Genomic DNA, 18364 nt, shown 5'->3' on the forward strand with positions numbered 1-18364 from the left:
TCCCACAGCATTTCATCATACAGATGTCCCTCTCCCCTGATCATCTTGGTAGACCTCTACTGGACTCTCTCCAGCAGTTCCCTGTCCTTTTTGAGCTGGGGAGCCCAGAACTGGACACAGGACTCCAGATGAGGCTTCACCAGGGCAGAGTAGAGGAGGAGGAGAACCTCCCTTGACCTGCTGGTCACACTCTTCTTGAAGCATCGCAGGATGCCATTGGCCTTCTTGGCCACGGGGGCACATTGCTGGCTCATGGTTAGTTTATTATCAATCAGGACTCCCAGGTCTCTCTGCAGAGCTGCTCTCCAGCAGGTCAATCCCGAGCCTGTACCAGTGCATGGGGTTGTTCCTCCTGAAGTACAAGATAACAGCCCAGTTCGGAAGGGATCTCAAAATATCATTTGTTGCCTCAGGTGCAGGACCTTCCACTTGTCTTCATTGAATTTCATACAGTTTTTGCTTGCCCACTGTTCCAGCCTGTCTGGGTCTCTCTGTAAGATGGTTCTCACAGAATCCTTTCTGACATGTCCATTTCACCACCTAGCTTGGTGTGAGCAGCAAACTTGGTGAAGGAGCTTTCAGCACTGCAGTCTAGACCATTTACAAACATGTTCCCTGGGGAAACTTGCTTGTGTCAGGCTGCCAGCCTCAGTAAAAGCCACTGATAAGCCAGCCTGAGTGTGCCACATGACCCAAATTCCTATCCATATCACAGATTACCCATCCTGTCTGTATCTTGCTATTTTGTTTAGGAGAAGGCTGTGGGAAAAGAAGTATAGGTTTTCATGCTTTTGGTAGACATAAAAATGAGTGATTGCTTTCTGAAGTAAAGATGTTGAGGTTTTTCAAATTACAAGAGATGATGTATCAGTTCTTAGTTACAGCAGAGCATCTCTGAGACCCTAAACTAAAATATTCATGAGGTTCATTGTCATGGATATTTATTCAGAACAGTTTGTTTTTACCACTTCTAAACATGCAACTGCTTTGTTGTATATATATAACTACTAACAGTCATAGAACTATCAGAAGTTAACTTAAAAAAGTTAATAAATTGTTAATTTCAAGACAGTTTAGATCAACTGTCCAAGTCCTTATATGCTACCTCAAGCATTTTACAGTTACTACGTGTCAAAAAATCCCCTTACTATTAACAGCAAAGAAAACAACTTACTCAGTTCCATGAAGAAATAATTTCTTTTGAAGCAACTTAAAAAAAAAAAAAATCAGTGCTATTCCTACTCAAAGAGTTGATAGAAAAACATGGGAGTTCCACATTGCCCCAGAAAACACAGACTTTCCTTTTTATGGAAATTACAAAATCTGTCAGCTCCCTTCACAAGAACTGTTAAAAAGCCAGCTTTGGCACAAGCAACAGGCATTTGATAGCTGCTGGTTTATATCCAGTCTGAACTGGAAACCAGGTAACCAGGAACAACGAGAATCAGACCTCTTGGCAGTAGGCAGTCAATCATTTCTCCTTCCAAAGCCAGGTCTGGGCCTCTGTGAGTCAAGTGCTGCTGACTTCTAGATGAGTAGCTGCAACAGTCAGCACATGGAGCTGCTGGATTTACTCCTCCAACAAAAACTCACCAGCCTCACAGCAGCAGCAGAAGTTAATGTGTGTAGTGCAAGAAGGTTGTATTTGAGAAACGATTCTGATGACCAGTTAGATAACAAGCTGTGTTGTGAATTGTAGTGACTTTAGAGCAGACAGATTACCTCTGCAGAAAAAGCCATTGGCAAGGGCCAAGGCAAGTAGGTATATTAATGCTCTAATCCCCCATTTCCAGATCTCACAGTGAGCTCTGATTTCTTCAAGTGATCTATGACTTTACCATCCAAGTTTTACCTTCCATAGAGTATTTCAAGCAACTTACCATATCTTGCTCGTACAGCAATCCATTTAATTAGCTGTTTTAAAGACGTATTATATTTGCAGGACAAACACATCCTTAACCATGTCAGTTATGTATTATAAACACCATCCATAAAAAGTCAAGAATTTAATGAGAAAACATTATTTCTATCAGTTTTTCTTTCCAAAGGGTGGGATGAGTTAGTGAGGAGATTGTTCTAAAGGAAGCAGGCTGATGAGTAAGCTTTCTATTCTCCAGCAAATCTTTCCACAAACACTCTGTGAAGGGTGGAACAAAGCAAGCAGTCTAACAGAGACAGAGATGCACAGCAGCAGGAGAGCTCTGAACTCTAGCTGGGCACCACTCACAGGGTCAGCACATGGTACACATGGAGTGGGTTATGGATCCAGAATGCCTAGTGAACTAGAAGACTGAGGACTGGGCCTGAGAATGACACTCCATGCATGGCCTCCCTTGAAGTTAGTTTTTTCTGTACAATAGTCTAGTTTCAGTCTGTAAGCATACATCCAAATTTTGACAGGTATGTTCACTCAGAAACTGCCTCAAAACCTCTCATTGCCTATCTAGTTTGAGAAGTCTTTGGACAGAATGACAGCAGTAAGATCAAAGAAGAGAAAACAATTAATCATGCAAAAAGCAAAGCAAACTCTCCATTACCCTGAAAATGAAAACATGACATTTGAGGCAGAGTAATTAGAAGTCTAAAATCACCAGTCTGCACAGAGGAAGAACTGAAGGATTTGGCCACTTTCACAGGGACAATCCTTCAAACTCAAGAACTGTCACAAATCTGCTGAATAGAGAAAGACTAACACAAATAAATGCACAGGATGATGTAGCACTGAATTCATTTTACAAAATGCAAATCATTAAAGCTATAATTTCTAGTTGTCTTTAGAAAATCTGTCAGGAATGAATTTCAACTTGAAATGGCATATAAGAGAGCTACATGATTTGTTTTTTTTTCCCCAAGGACCTGTAACACACAACTAAGATAAAGACAACAGTAGAAGAACAGAACCATCACAAATGTAAGCTATGTGTAAGCAATGGCAAAGCAGAACCAGCCAATAATCATTAAAATAATCTAAGTTTCCAAAATTAATAACCCTAATACAGATGCAAAAAAACCCAAGAGTTTTGACTAGCAATTACTGGCTGAACTCAAATTAATCAAAATCACTGATAATCAAGTGCTAAATGGGAAACCTCCTTATCACTACTCATTGTGCTGTCCACTCATTATTTCAAAACTTAGGTATCTGATTCAATTTGCGAGACACTAAGAAACAATGCTGACCACATTTCATAAAACTTGCATTCTCTGGGACAAAGCATTAACAGACTAATTATTTCAATCTTTCATTAATGAGCTAACTAATAAATTTTCTACTGTATCTGGAATGTTACAATATGTCAAAGTACTTGAAACAGGTACCTTTTGTGTAATCAACGACAGCCTCCAATGCTGCTATTCGGACATCTACGAAGTGCCCATATTCTGCATAGGACTTGAAGAGAGAGGGATCACTTGGGACATGACCATTCTTCTGAAGCACCCGAATTGCTTTTAAACAGCTACAAACAGTAGGAACAGGAAATTTACATTATGTTTACACAATGCCAGCCAAGAAGAATAAAATTGCTTTCTTCAAAATCAGGTATTGCATTTTTTTTCTGGAATGATCCAAACTAACACGTTACAGTTACTTTCACGGCATTAATGTTGTGACACTTGTTAACTTTGAACTAGGCATGAACACAAACAAGATTCCCAACTATGTCAAATCCACTGTTTGGTTTCTGTAGAACTGTACTGAACCAGAAAACACAGCTCAGACTTAGTTCTGTCATCTATGGATACAGTTAACGGAATCACCTTTTGCAGAACTTTCATAAATGATTTTCTTGAAGAGGCATAAGCATGAACAACTTCTGCCTGCTATTAAAAGTCTAGATGGACAGAAATTAATATTGAAAAATAAAGCAAACAAGACAAAATCAGTTTTTGGCAACTGGAAGAATACTGACTCTTAAAATTAAGATATGTAAGCTAAAATCTCAAATACTAACTACAGAAGGGTACATAAACCCCCCAAAAGTAGAGTTAATGTGTGTGCTTTCTTCATGTATACAAGAATTATTAAACTATACCTGACTGTAATGGTATGCCTGTAACTAGGAAGAAGCTTCTCCATATTTAGGAAACGGGTAATTTCCTCAAGAATAAGGCGAACATCAGGATTTAAGTTATCCAAAGTTCGAACTTCATTGTTCACACTGACTGCAGGAGTAACAGAGTTGGCTAGGGCATCAATCAGCTCAGCACGATAGTAGTTGTCTGAAAACTACATAAAAACAGCATTTAAACACAAACATAACAGTATAATTCCTTTAAAAACTAAGAAATAGTGCAGCACTGGTACAGGACGTGATCTTAAAAAACAAATGAGAAACTGCATGAGAAAGCAAAACAAGACGAATTTTTTCTGAAAACAGATTTCAGAGTGATTGAGCAAGTGGATTTACTATCAATTATTAATCTTCACTCTGTAATAAGAGCATATTAATGGGAGCATCTTAAGAGAATACATTGTTTTATCAAAATGAAAAATCTGTCACTGAAAATTTTTCTGATGTCAGGAGGTTGGGACATCACTTTTTTGATACTATCTAGCAACAGGACAAGGGGTAATGGGATGAAGCTGGAACACAAAAAAGTTCCATTTAAATAGAAGAAAAATCTATTTCACTGTGAGGGTGAGGGAGCCCTGGCACAGGCTGCCCAGGGAGGGTGTGGAGTCTCCTTCCTTGGAGGTCTTCAAGACCCGCCTAGACATGTTCCTGTGCAATCTGATCTAGGTGACCCTGCTTCTGCAGGAGGGTTGGACTAGATGATCTCTAAAGGTCCCTTCCAACCCTACCATTCTGTGATTCTATGAAAAAGAAAAGCCATTACTTCCAAATGTGAGCACCTAATTACATTCAGTACCAAGGTTACCAAGATAATGGATGCTTGGCACCTGAGAAAATCAGTTTATCTAGACAGCAACTTCACAGGCTTCTGAGATGAACTAATGGGCTCACTGCTGCTCAGCGAGGACAATCTTGCTTCTTCATTCGCTCCTTTTATGTGGGCTCAAAGTTTCACCCCTTCCATTATGCTGGCTCTTATTTGTTGGCCATGTTAGTAAGCAGCTAAAAGTATAAAAATAAAATTTATAAAGAAGAAAAAAGTACTGGTTTTGAATATTAGTTAGCTGAATCTAAACAGAATATCTGTCAGATTCAGTACATGTCAAATATATGTGTGGAAGTGATATGTAGAAAAGTGAGGCAGGATCTCTCCCTTGGTGGTGGTGGGATGTTAGCATGACTCACCACATTCTGTGACCGCTACCTGCACTCACATGTCTAACTCTACCTCTCCACCCTCTATTGTCCTCTTATTTCAGGAATCTTGCACCAAGTATCTTGTTACAGTATGTGTTTCTACACACAAGAAAGTGAAGCTTAACACGCTTCAGATTTTTTCCACTCAGTTTGAGTACTTAATTGGGAAGATTCTGCTAGACTCCTAACAGTTGTAGACTTCTTCTGTAGCTAGGGAGATGGAATTTTGTACCATCTCAGGATCTGGAAGGTCACATAATCATCCTTCAGAGGTGGTCTGTGTGGGAAACTTCAGATGGCAACACTTCCAACTCAGATGGTCCAATTTAGTGATGGAACAATATTAAACTGGGTTTCAACTGTTATTTAACTAGATGAACATAATCCAGTTCTGTGAGCTAAGTTGACATTCAGAACCCAGAATCTGAGTGTCCTGTGTATCGTTAAATTTCCTTTCCTTGCTCTATCAAATACTCTTCTCAAGGTAGGAAACAGTCCAAGAAACCAGTGCTTTGCATGCTACATGTTAGCCTCAAGCCCATTTTCTCAACACGAGTCTTTTGAAAAAAAAAAAAGAGTAAAACAGGAAAAATATGTGTGCAAATGAAGACAGGCAGGTCCTTGGTAAATCAACAAGCACAAATAGCTTTGAAACATCCAAGAAACACTGCCATAGAAATGTCAGCTACAGAACATTCTGTAACATTTACTGTTTGATTTAGCATATCACCTTTTCATTAACTTTCCTAGCCTGATATTTACATTACTGGTGTAAAACACCATGCAGTATATTAACTGAGGTTTTTTTTCAACAAAAAAATGAGATTAAAATAAACACATTCTTTACCTTATTCTTCCTGTTATCATTATACTTGATCAAATCCAAAATAAACATTAAAACCTCCTTAGGACAGAGATTATGGACATCTCTCAGAAGGGCCATGGCAACAGGCATAGTCTGTGTAATAAAATCAAGATCTTATATTAGTAAAATTATAGTCCTGAATAGAGCTACACCCTGAAAACAAGCAATTAACAAATTTACAAGAAGAAACTTCTGAAAAGTTGCATTTAAATGCTATTTGAAAGTTATATCACATGGTATATAACTTTCAGATCAAATAAACTATGCAATTATTGCTCAACAATTAGTTGTAGTGCAGAAATTTGAAAAAAAATATATCCAACAAGAGATTCTCAAAATAATGGAACACAAAAAATTATTATGGAACCAATTCTGAGAGACACTGAATTTGGGGGCTTTCACAGGAACAACATGTCTAAATTCAACTACCATTGAAACGTATAGATAGAGTACCATCAGTGAAGCCTAAAGATTTATTAGCCAGACAGGTATTAGCCTGACTAGGTGTCTATTTTACAATGAGCTAAGCAGCTCACTAGGTTCCACTCACATAAATTCAGGAGTCTTACTCTAGATGTATAAACTTGGGACATGGGATTAAAAGGGAAAGAAGTGTAACATTTAGTGAGAAAGACTGAACAATGGCAAGAAGGGTAGAAAAATTCAAAAGTCCAAGAAAAAGACATGAGCAAAAGGATGAAGCAGTTTTAGATAGATTAAGAAAACAAAATCTGAATTTTCTTCATAAACCTGAAATCTACAATAGAAGAACTCAATCATCTACTAATTGTAAAGTGAACCTTGAGAGAAAAACATTGTAATTTGTTTTGTTATCTACTGTATAACTAAACAAGTAGAGGTCCCAGTAAAAAAAACTTGCATCAACATCAAAATAAGCTGCAGCAATACATGATGTTAACAGCTAATGGAAAAGAGAGGGTAAGAAGGATTATGCAGTGCCTTGAACTAAAAAGCCCACCAATTTAAGAAATATGAGATTTTACTTGCAGTACGATATCATTGCCATTAAAGAATAAAGATAGCTGCTCATTTCATCTAAAAGATAAAATTAGTAGCTTCGTTAATGTGCAATAAATTCTACTTATGAATAAGCTCTCAAATATTTACTACTGATTATTTTATGTTCTCCACTCTTCTGAAGAAACTGCTAATTTAACTTCTGCTGCTCCAAAAAACCTGCTAAAATTTTAAATCATTTTTTCCTAAGATGGGACGTATAAGAGAACTAGTTATTTGGGATTTTTGTGAAGGGGTAAATCAGGACTGTGCTATATGTGTTCCTGTAGTTGTTGACTGTAGGAACATTTGTGTCTACTGAAATTTTCTTTTCAAATGGTCAATGAACAAAAATTTACCTTTTGCAGAAAATAGCTCTGAAAGTTCATGAAGTTGTTGGTCTTCACAATGTTTGGACAAGTCTTACAACAAAACATTCGGGTAAAGAGTGACTTCATGGCTGGTGGTCCTGTCCATGTGCTTACCATGGAATTTGCAATCTGTGTAATTAAGGGGGAAGGGAAATCGTATTAACATCACCACTGCAAGTTTAGCTTGGCTGTAGAAAAATACACATTTCCCATAATATAAAAGGATAATTGCCAAGAATGTACTGACCTTAAAATAGATACATATTTTCACCAATGTATTATCTTGTATCAGTAAAGTTTCCACTGCCACTCTCAGTATATCTTCTCTTTGTTAAAGGTAAATTTCATTAAAGTCATTCCACATAGAAGATGTCTGCAACTAATTATCTTCCCATGATAAACTTCTGTTCTTAATTATTTCTCCTTTTATATTTTACATGAAAATTCTGTGTAAAGTAAGCCAAGTTTTCTGACTCTACAGAAGCCAGTGATGGAAGAGGCTTTTGCAACATCGACTTCCCAAATTTACCCTGCCAGTAACCTCTACCTAGACTTTAAGCAGGCTTTAGCCACCCGAAGACTAAAGACCACCCCTAAAGTGAAAGGCAAGTCAGTTACCTCCAACTTTAATTGTAATTCACAAGAAGACTGTGCACTGAGACAAATTTATTGCTAAAGTCTGTGTAAAGTGGTAAGGTTCCACAAGGACAAAATTGCTTTTGTGTCTTCCCAGCATCATGGGGTTCACACATTTGCTGTTTGGAGCAACAAAAGCCTGCAGACAAGAGCACCTCTGCCTGATGACAAATTAAACCTGATGACAGATCGTGTGAGTGTGCATGTATGTGCACAGACAAATGGGGCCAAATGGGGTAGCAGGAGTTTCCATTGTTACAGACCCACCACAAACTAAGGGTAAAACTGTTTTCACACAGAAGAAAATGAATTTGATGATTTTCTTCTAAATTTTTTTCTCGTTTCCAAGGGTATTACATAAGCATTAAGATAAAGGCTTGAAAATGGGTAGCAAACTCCTTCACCATTGCTCTTTAAATAAGATGAGTGCTTTATTACTGAAAACCATTTTCTCACTAAGTCAGAGAGAGAAAATATTGCAGTCAGACTAGATGTTTCCTTTCCAAGAACTGAAGTATTCTAATTAAAGATACAGGTTTAGCTGTTTTCCTGTAAGGTACATAATTCTTTCTGCAGAGGAAGCTTAATCCTGAAGACTGCTTAGAAACCATATGGTAAACTTAAAATTGCAAATGTGAAATCTATGTAGCAGTGTAAAATAAAATCTTACCAGAGTTTACTATATTGACAAGATAGTCTCTATTAAAATTGGGGTGTAAATGTTAAAATACTTTAAACTTCTACTTATTTTAAGCATTTCATTTTGCAAAATCACTAGTTTGACAACAGTATTTTACAATTAAAACAACAGTAGTAGTTAAATCAGCATCTTATCAGTACTTTTTGGTCGTAATCTTTTCTGACTCATTTGAATTTCTCTTTAAATACTAACAGAACCTATTCTACTGATATGCTATATACTCTGAATTACAATGATTTCAGTATAACACAAGTTATACAGCATTATTTGTACTTAACATGACAGCAGGTACATTCTACTTTTGCATTCCTCAATTCAGTATAGCATGAAAACCTGGCCTAAGACATCACGCGTAACTATGAAACTACTCAATATTTAAGGGGAGTGTGTGATGTGGTTGTTGCTTTTCTAAGCCATATAGCACATGACCAACACTTCAATGGATCTGAGAGGGCAAATGAACCTGCATACTCCCAGGAATTACTATTATGACACTGGTTTCTTCTTCCTCTGTGGGGTCATTTGTCATGCACTACTCAGCAAAGTGTGTGCATGTGCATGCACTCACACATCTATTGACTTCTTTATCAGTGAGGATTTCATATGTTACCTGGATACTTTATTCATGAGAGAAAAAAGTGCCATTTTCCAATGCAGTATACATTTAGAAAGTGTAGTAAATTCAGTTTTGTAATTGCATTGTCACCTACCATTTCTCTGTACCAGTACAAGTACACCAAGAGTATTTTACAATAGTAACCACAGCTTAGCTAAAGCTGCAAATCAACAACAAAAAAATCCTCTCCTTACTAAACATGAGAGACTTGGCTTTTTTTCAATATAGAATACAAATCCTGAATATTTACAAGTAGAGAAAATTAAACTGAGTTAATGGCAATAAGAAGTAATTATTATTAAATATCCTGACGTTGGAGCTATTAATAGAATAGATTACACTTTCCTCCTAGGTAACTTACATAAACATATCTACAAGTCTGCCCTGCCATGCTCCTTCACCTTGATTCACTGTCACAGCCACACTTGTTGCTTAGTCTTATAATCTTTTTTTCTGTAAGTCAACAAGCTTAACTCTAGATCCAAGCTTTTTCATGCAATTACAACTGAGCAAAACTGGTTGTAATTATCTCCAGTCCAATTGCCTGAGAATTCAGAGTAAAGACAGAAGAATTCATAGAATCACAGAATGGTAGGGGTTGAAAAGGATCTTCAGAGATCATCTAGTCCAACCCCCCTTCAGAAGCAGGTCCACCCTGATTAGTTCACACAGGAACAAGTCCAGGCAGATTTTGAAGACCTCCAGAGTCATAACAACTCTCTCTTCATGTTCTTAATGTGGAAAATGCACTTTTAAATATTCCAAGTGAGTTCATTACAAAATGTGCATATATTAATTCAGAAAGTAGCTGTACTAATGCTAGCACATACCTTGGCAGTATAACATCAGTGTTTTGTAATACTAAAATACATTTATTTGATTTTCCTTTTCAAAATATGGCCTAAGGATTTATTTCTATTGAGGTACTGAACCATTCTCAAGAGCTACATAGCACATACTCTGAACTCTACAAACTGTCAGTATGTCTTTATGTCCATAAAAGTACGTCAACAACATTCTCTTTCAGAAATTCTTATTCTTCTGTGTTTCCAGCCATCTGTTTTATAGGGTTCTCTAATTTTCATTCTTAATGCAAATTTTGTGTCTACATAGAAAAAGATCTTCCCTTTTTCAAGTCAATTATTTGGTTTTAAATATTTCATTGCAGACCACTATGATGTTTATTTTGTGCCCCTATTCAATCTGAAACAATATAGAGCAGCAATCTGAATTCATATTAGACAGATGAACTTCAGCACTTCAAAGTTCTCAACATAGATGCCAAGGAACTTCCCAGTAAAATTAAAAAAAAAGTACATCTTGGCTCTGAGAAAAATTAAACAGAAGTCTTTTATTTTTTGCCACTTAATGAAATCTGGAAAAATCCCGTGTGGTTTTCATGTCTGACATCTCAACTTTGACAATTATGAAAGGCTTCTGCAGTCTCCACTTACAGACTAAAATAATACACCTTTCCTTTCAAATCAGTCATGTTAAAAATACTTGACAAACACTTTTAAGAGGCTAAATATCAAGCCAGGTTAAGAAATGTAATGAGTTTTGACCCATTTTCAAATGTTTACAATGTCTAGTGTATTTCTTCCCATCCACACAACCTCACCTTTGCAAGGCAGAAGCAGGCCAGCATTCTCACTCGGTAGAAACATTGCTCCTGTTCTAGTATGTCAGTCAGTGCAAGTCGTGATGCTGGAGTAGGGAACTTTTCCAATGCTAGAATGGCTTCTTCTTGTGCCACCACATCTCTCTCATATCGAAGCTGATACTGCCACATGAAGTCAGATTGTTCAAATTCTACCTTTCTCAGTACTGACATATCAGGGTCTATTCTTATCCAGAGCAATGGGGAATCAGCACTAGGACAGAGATGAAAAACACTTATAGCTTACAACATTTCAAGACTATAAAGACTCAAAAGGTGTTTTAACTTGTTATGAGGTATTTTTGAAAAAGAATCTAAGGTAGAGAATACTTCTAAAAGTCACCTGGTCTAATCTTCTGCTTCTAGAACAACAATTTTATAGCCTCTTGGTGCAATCTGTCCAAATAACTAATAAATGAAAGTGAATACAGTGCTTTAGTATTTTTAACTTACAGATTTGAGTTCAGAGTAAACTGCTGTATAATCTGAATATAATTAATTCTACTAATTCAGAAATATAACTTTAAAAATTGAGCAGTACTTGATCACTTTCTACAGATTCGGATTACAAAACAAATCCACCAAAGAAAACCTGGTGGTAAATACCCATTTTTTGATATACTATTTTTTAACAATAGATGTGAAAATGTTTTACAAACACACATGCTATGATATTAAAAGCTGACAAGGGTAACCATGCAAATACACAGAATTGACAAACTAAATGATAATAAAAACTAAAGTAAGGATTAAAGTTTTAGTCCTACAGATAAAATTACTCAGTTGTATTCCACCCAAACAAGCGTTTCGTACTTCAGTATTTACACAGCACTATGACTGCATAAGTAACAAGCACAAACCATACAACAAAGTCTTACACTTAGAAACAGCAAAATACAGATGTGGAATTAGGAAAGACTTTGGAATGATGTCTACATAAATTTGTGGAATATCTGGAATTACTGTCAAGACAGTAGCTGGAGAAGAAAGAATAGTGAAAATACGAGTGTATACATGGGATTTAGAAGAATGGAGCAGAGGAATCCAAACTGGATAAAAGACAGACAGTATTGCAGATTAGAAGGTTAGCAGATAAACAAAGCAGAAGCAAACTGCATAAAGTCATGTACCAGTTCAAAGGTCATTAAAGTCTCATTAAGCATAATGCAATGGCCACTTGAACAAAACTACTCACAACGCTAATGGCTCTTCAATACAATTAAAAGACTATTTATTTAACTATCACATAAAAGCAATAACTTGTCCAAAGAAAATATCCCTTATAAAATAATTCCTTATCATATTACAATGAGGTTAAGTTTACAAGAATCTCCAATATTTTTAAGCTGACAGCAATCTACCCTTCTTCAAAGAGACACCATTAATTGTCAAGATTGGATTATTTACTTCTCTCAGACAGCAAATAAGGTACTGACATCTCTAGTGTTTCTGAGAGCACCACTGGTTCCAACTTAAGAGGGTAAAGCAGGTATTTACGTTGAGCAAGAATATGTTTCCAAAGAGCTAAGCAGTTCCAATTGAAATAAACATCAGTATGGATTTTAGTACAAAGTATTTAATCACTTATTTTAAATCTAAAAGGATTCTTTTGTAACGAAGCACAGCTTGCAGGAACTTGTCTCTCTTAGTGCCAGTTAAATGGTCTTCACAGAGGTCCAACAAAAATTGTTATTTCAAGCAAATTCTTTTCTACATTTTACCTATAAAGTCAGCTGAAAGATACCATTAAAAATGTTTAAGAAGGAATCAAGTAATTCATTATATCATTTTATCATGCCTAAGTTTTTTTTTAAAAACTGATTAGAATAGGTAACCCAGACATTTTACACTTCTCCGGCATTTTTCCTAGCTACAGAAGGAAAGACTCAAAGAATGAAAAAAGATGTGGTATATCCTTGACATTTGTCATATATATAATCAAGTAAAATATTCTTGTCCAATGATAGGACAAGGGGTAACGGGTATAAGCTGGAACATAAGAGGTTCCAAAGAAACATTAAGGAGAAACTTACAGAATGGGCTGCCCAGATGGGTTGTTGTCCTTCTCTGGGGACATTCAAAACCCACCTGGATGAGTTCCTGTGTGACCTACTCTAGGTGGTCCTGCTCTGGCAAGGAGGTTGGATTAGATGATCTTTCAAGGTCCCTTCCCACCCTTGAGATTCTGTGATAACTATCAAATCTGTCAAAGTAGAATGCTTTAGACAAGGGGAACACGTATGAATCTCACACTGAGAAAACTCCAACAAGCTAACTTACTCCATAGCAGAAAGGTCCATGTCTACCTCTTCTCCATTCATCAGTGGAATCTTTTTCTTCTTATTTCTATTAAAGAAGAGATAACAGATAAAATAAATATTAATTACCATGTAAGTAAAGATATGTCTATAAATGGAGTGAAGCCTGCCAAAGTACTCAGGTATTTCACTACACTGAAAAAATAATGCTCCCTTCAGCAACAATATTCACAAAGTTGAGCTGTGCACCAGTTTTGTTCAAATGATAATCACCAATACTTTACATTGTAAAAATTGTGGAGTCAAGTTTAAACCAATTACATATAAGCATACATTTTTGAGAAAGAGAGGTCAAAATAGTTATTAAAATGCATTAAGAAATTGAGATAATCTATTTGGAAAGTATGACACTTTTCTTTCTCATTAGGTTTAGTCAACAGCCCTGGCACTTAACAGAAAGGGAAAACTATGTAAATGCTTCATTCATACATCTTAACTTGAGGCACTCCTCTAGCCTACATTTGTCTTCCCTCTAATTTACCTTTTCCATTCAAAGGCATTGTGAATAATTTGGTTAATTAAGAGTCTTCATTCAACTCATTCTAGATAAATAAGCTCTCTGAAAAACTTTTATAAAATTGCTTAAAGAACTGCATATAAAATGTAAGTTTTCTTGCTGTCCATAAACATTAGTAAGTTCTATTTTCTACCCTTACATGACAGATAAATCTTATTCAGATTAACAAGACAAATCATAAAATTTCAAAAAGCATAAATTTATCATCAAATGCATTATATGTTTTCATACATCTGTACCAAAAATACAGTTTGTTTTTTAATTCTTACCTTCTGCTTTTAGAATGGCAAGGTATATCATGTTTAAGACTGTTTTCTTCAATCTGCAGTGTATGGTTGAATGACCCATCAAGTTCTTGCACTGTCACTTTAAGAGGACCCTTCAAGTTGACAAGATTTTGTTATTAGCATTAAAATGATACTTACTAATGTAAACGTCATACTTGTACGTGTAGGTAAAAGATGGAAAATTGGCTTTACCACATATTTCTGAGTCCCAGGAGATGTGTAGTCTTGTTTTATTTCCAACTCCAATACATTCCGCTTTCTATTAAATGCAAAACTACCATAAAATTTTACCACTCCACTCTGATCTCTAATAAGCAGTATAGGAACTCTACAGCACAATGCAGTAGTTATAAACAAACATAACACTCAATGTTTTAATTCTTTACATTTGTTTTATGCTTTCTTCTTCCTAGAATTTCCCACCCCAAGAAAATCAGAAAGTGAAAACACTTTTATTCATTCATAAATTTTTAATTTTTTTGTTCTTTAAACAGTTCTTTAAGGTAAAATCATGTAACTTATGGAGAAAAAACAAAGTAGAACAAAAATTATTCAGTAATAAAAAGGCCTTATGAAAAACTACACAGGACCTCACTATATTCAGTGTCTTTGTTGTGTGCTCTGAAATAACTGAGTAAGACTTCTGTAATTACAAAATGATTTGTCTTAAATAAAGCTGAAATAAAGCTCAGAGGAAAACGTAAATATCAGCTTCTGGGTTCTATTTATGCTACATTTAACAATCATTTTATTGTAGTTTGAAAAACTGGGTCACTGTGAGCATTCATATGTGTGTGTGTGTGTATATACAGATACATGAGAGTTCACTCTATGACTGATAAAAATGACTTCCCTCTGCATTTTCATCAAAGGCAATGATTTCCTCAAGTGAACTGTCCCTGTGAATAACTTTATCATTGGAATGTCAGCCACGACTACACTTCGTTCAGAGTAAAAGTAAACACTAGAGTGAAGTATTTTAGTCTAGTGCATGCTCCCAACAAGTCTCTGCAAATATAATGCAAAAGCAGGGAAAGAAAAGTTTGTTCATATCCTGACATTTAAGGGAAGAAGTTCCCAATTCAAAGAGGCTTTTTATCATACATGCATTATTAATTCACAAATATGGTCATTTGGCTAGATACCTCAGACTGAATCTGTTCATGGTAGCTGCCTTCATAAAAGGTCTCTGTGACTCTGTCATCAGGTACGGATTAAGGCCTTTTTAGTGGCATCTTCAGCAAAAGGTTTAATCTCAGCATCAACACAGTAACTGTTAACAGCACAGGACAGTGCCACTTATTAAGATTTCCTCCCAAACAATTCAAAGACCTGTTGTGGTCTTCCAAGGTGGAAAACGTACTATCACAGGTGCAACAGTGTTTGAAGCGTGGTAGGGAGGTTGCAATCATTCTCGTACAATGTTTTTTAGTTAAATACTAAGATGCTTGAACATTATTACCTCAAATAATGTCTAAATATATTTATCTACTTTTGTTTTCTGATAGAACACCAGGGCAATGCTTTGCCGCAGTCACATATCATTTTAGCTTGCAGACTAGGCTACCAATTAAACCTCTTACATGCAGGAAGACTATATTTCCCCTCAGATCAACCCAAGATATCCAAATCCAAACTCTTTTTCTTGACTCATGTCACTTAAATTCGAAAAATAAATACACAGAGGCTTACCTTACTTGGAATTTTAATACTAAGACAAGCTACCAAGCTATTAAATATCAGTGTAACTTAAAACTATCAATCTGAACTTTAGGCTACTTATTTCACGATGATTTACTGGAAATCACATCTTAAAATGCACCAGACTATAGCATTTTCCATGTCAGACTTTGGCATATTTCTATGGGCAGTGTCCTCTGGAATCCCTTTAGTATAATTTGGCCTTAAATTCCAACACAGTTCTTGTGCTTTTTTTAAAGTAAAACTTCAAATAATGAAATTTCTACAAGTACAGAACATGCAAAAAAGCCAGCATACTTTAAATAACTAAGAAAGAAGTGTGAATCTGTGGCTCACACATTTAATTCAAAGAATAATGTACTTCACTGTTTTAAACAAAATTATTTCATACCTTTCTTCACATTCTTTTCGTAGTGCCAATTAAAAAACAAATTCATTCTCCTTATTAACAATCCAGACCAAAAATAAAAAGGATACACCCATTGCTTTATTAAAGGTTGGATGTCTTTGCCAGAGACATTTGAGATAGACTTCAAAAACCCAGATGTGGAAACCAACATCTGACTCCACATGTGTGACTGGAACTTCTGAGATGAAGCAGTGCTGGCCAGACTCAACAACTTGTTGAAAACCTAAAATGATACGAAGTTATTACTTTCATTAAGTACTTCCATATATAAAATAAGCTTTTCTGTTTAGCTGCAGCTGAATTGAAAGTAAAGGCCAATAAAGCTATTCTCTGATAACTGGCCTCAAAACAGTCTTTCAAAATAATGACATTTAAGAAAATTATTTGCTTCTCTATAGCGAAGATTATGATTTGAGGACACAAGTATATTTTTACTTAAGACAAACCATCCATGATGCTGAGAAAGCTTTGAAACCCCAACTTCTTAACATGAGAAAGGTTTAAGAGTAACAAAATTAAACAAAAATCTTTGCTTATTTCTGCTTACAGGTACAACTTCCCAAGTAGCTTTTTAAACAAGCTGAATTCAAAGCAAAATATAGAAACAGCTTTTTTGCATTCATTTTCTGGCTCTAAGCACCCCTGAGGTTAGTCACTACAAGCAGGTGTGGCCTTAATTGACCAAATCATAATGCAGAGGGTAAGGGGTGCATTTTTAGTCAATTTTCTCCACTTGAACTTTTTCAAAGATCCAACTTCCTCTGTTAGATATATACACACAAAATCCATTAAAAGATCAGCTTTCAAAAATTATCCACACTAAACCAGATTACTGACTACATCTGGTTTTAGAAAAAAACAATCAGGTTCTGAAAATTTTACATAGTGCAGAAAGCAGAAGCTGGGTTCTCATTACTTTCATTATTTATGAAGTAAATAATTAGATTAGCCACAGCAGCACTACTTGCTGTCAGTAAAATGGGTCTTCAGTGGTAACAACCGATCACAATAACCCAAAACGATGAAATACCTTAACATTAAAAGTTATACCATTACAAGTTATGTGTAAGAAAAGAGCTGACTTATTAGCTATGTTCTATTCTGCTAAAACTGAAATAAAAAAGGAATCATACTATGATCTCTTTTGCTCTCCCTTAAACTCCACTTAACAAATAGAAATGCACCTAAAGACAAGAAGTGGTCTGTATTTCACATAATCATTTCAATACCTGTAACATGAACTCCATGCTAATCCTGTTCTCAATGAGTCTCATAACGAGATGTGCTTTACACTGGAACATAGTGTAATATTCCCAGGACAGTGTATGCGGGTGTTTGATAGAAAAATGTAAGTGTGATGCAGGGCTGAAAAAAAGAAAAAAAAGCTCTTTATTTTGCATTTTATGAAATGAAAGATACTTTAGCAGATTATAGTTGCACTAAGAATTACTCAGGACCTCTTCTACTGCTTAGAAGTTATAAATTAAGACACACTTAAAATGAGTGCCTACTTGTACAGTAAGGTGACGTGTCCCTGGCATACAGCAAGTACTGTACAAAGACAGGTTACACATGCCATGTATTGCAGTAAACAGTGGTAGCAGCAGCAACCAGAGCAAGGAATCTGGAACGTGCATCTGGAAATTACCAACTGACAGCCCTCCTCTTCCATTTAAAAAGTGACTGTACATAGTGAATATTTTATATATAAATAACATATTTGTCTATTAGATAACTATAAAATATAATTAGAATGATGCAATATTTAGAAAAATTACATTTATAAAGTACACAATTATATTAATGTAGATATTAAAATGTAGAACTTCTGGGCTTAAAATTGGACTCTTCTCTTGAGTCTTGCTTGTAGATAACCTAACTAAACTATTTCCAGATGGACACCTGATTTGCCCAAAGGCTTCAGAAGACACTGCAAGACAGAACGAAATAATTCATGAATTGTAACTATCAAATTTAAGCACTGTAAGACTGAT

The 18364-nt window shown here is 35.7% G+C and overlaps 1 protein-coding gene across 3 annotated transcripts in view; it reads right to left on the reverse strand.

The window, feature by feature from the left end:
- TAF2 (TATA-box binding protein associated factor 2) overlaps positions 1 to 18364 on the reverse strand; it is a 63085-nt gene that overhangs the window by 23631 nt on the left and 21090 nt on the right. For all 3 annotated transcript variants that reach the window (XR_009818614.1, XM_061995047.1, XM_061995048.1), the window contains exons 11-20: positions 17600 to 17735; positions 16439 to 16593; positions 14453 to 14567; positions 14243 to 14352; positions 13419 to 13484; positions 11100 to 11352; positions 7515 to 7655; positions 6121 to 6231; positions 4035 to 4228; positions 3319 to 3458 (exon numbers count right to left, since the gene is read on the reverse strand). Coding sequence is in view for 2 of the 3 variants with exons in the window: in XM_061995047.1 (XP_061851031.1) it covers positions 3319 to 3458; positions 4035 to 4228; positions 6121 to 6231; positions 7515 to 7655; positions 11100 to 11352; positions 13419 to 13484; positions 14243 to 14352; positions 14453 to 14567; positions 16439 to 16593; positions 17600 to 17735 (1421 nt within the window). In the remaining variant the exon portion in view is untranslated. The remainder of the gene's footprint in view (positions 1 to 3318; positions 3459 to 4034; positions 4229 to 6120; positions 6232 to 7514; positions 7656 to 11099; positions 11353 to 13418; positions 13485 to 14242; positions 14353 to 14452; positions 14568 to 16438; positions 16594 to 17599; positions 17736 to 18364) is intronic.

This window comes from Colius striatus, chromosome 4 (genome assembly GCF_028858725.1).
Source record: "Colius striatus isolate bColStr4 chromosome 4, bColStr4.1.hap1, whole genome shotgun sequence".
Lineage (NCBI taxonomy): Eukaryota > Metazoa > Chordata > Aves > Coliiformes > Coliidae > Colius > Colius striatus.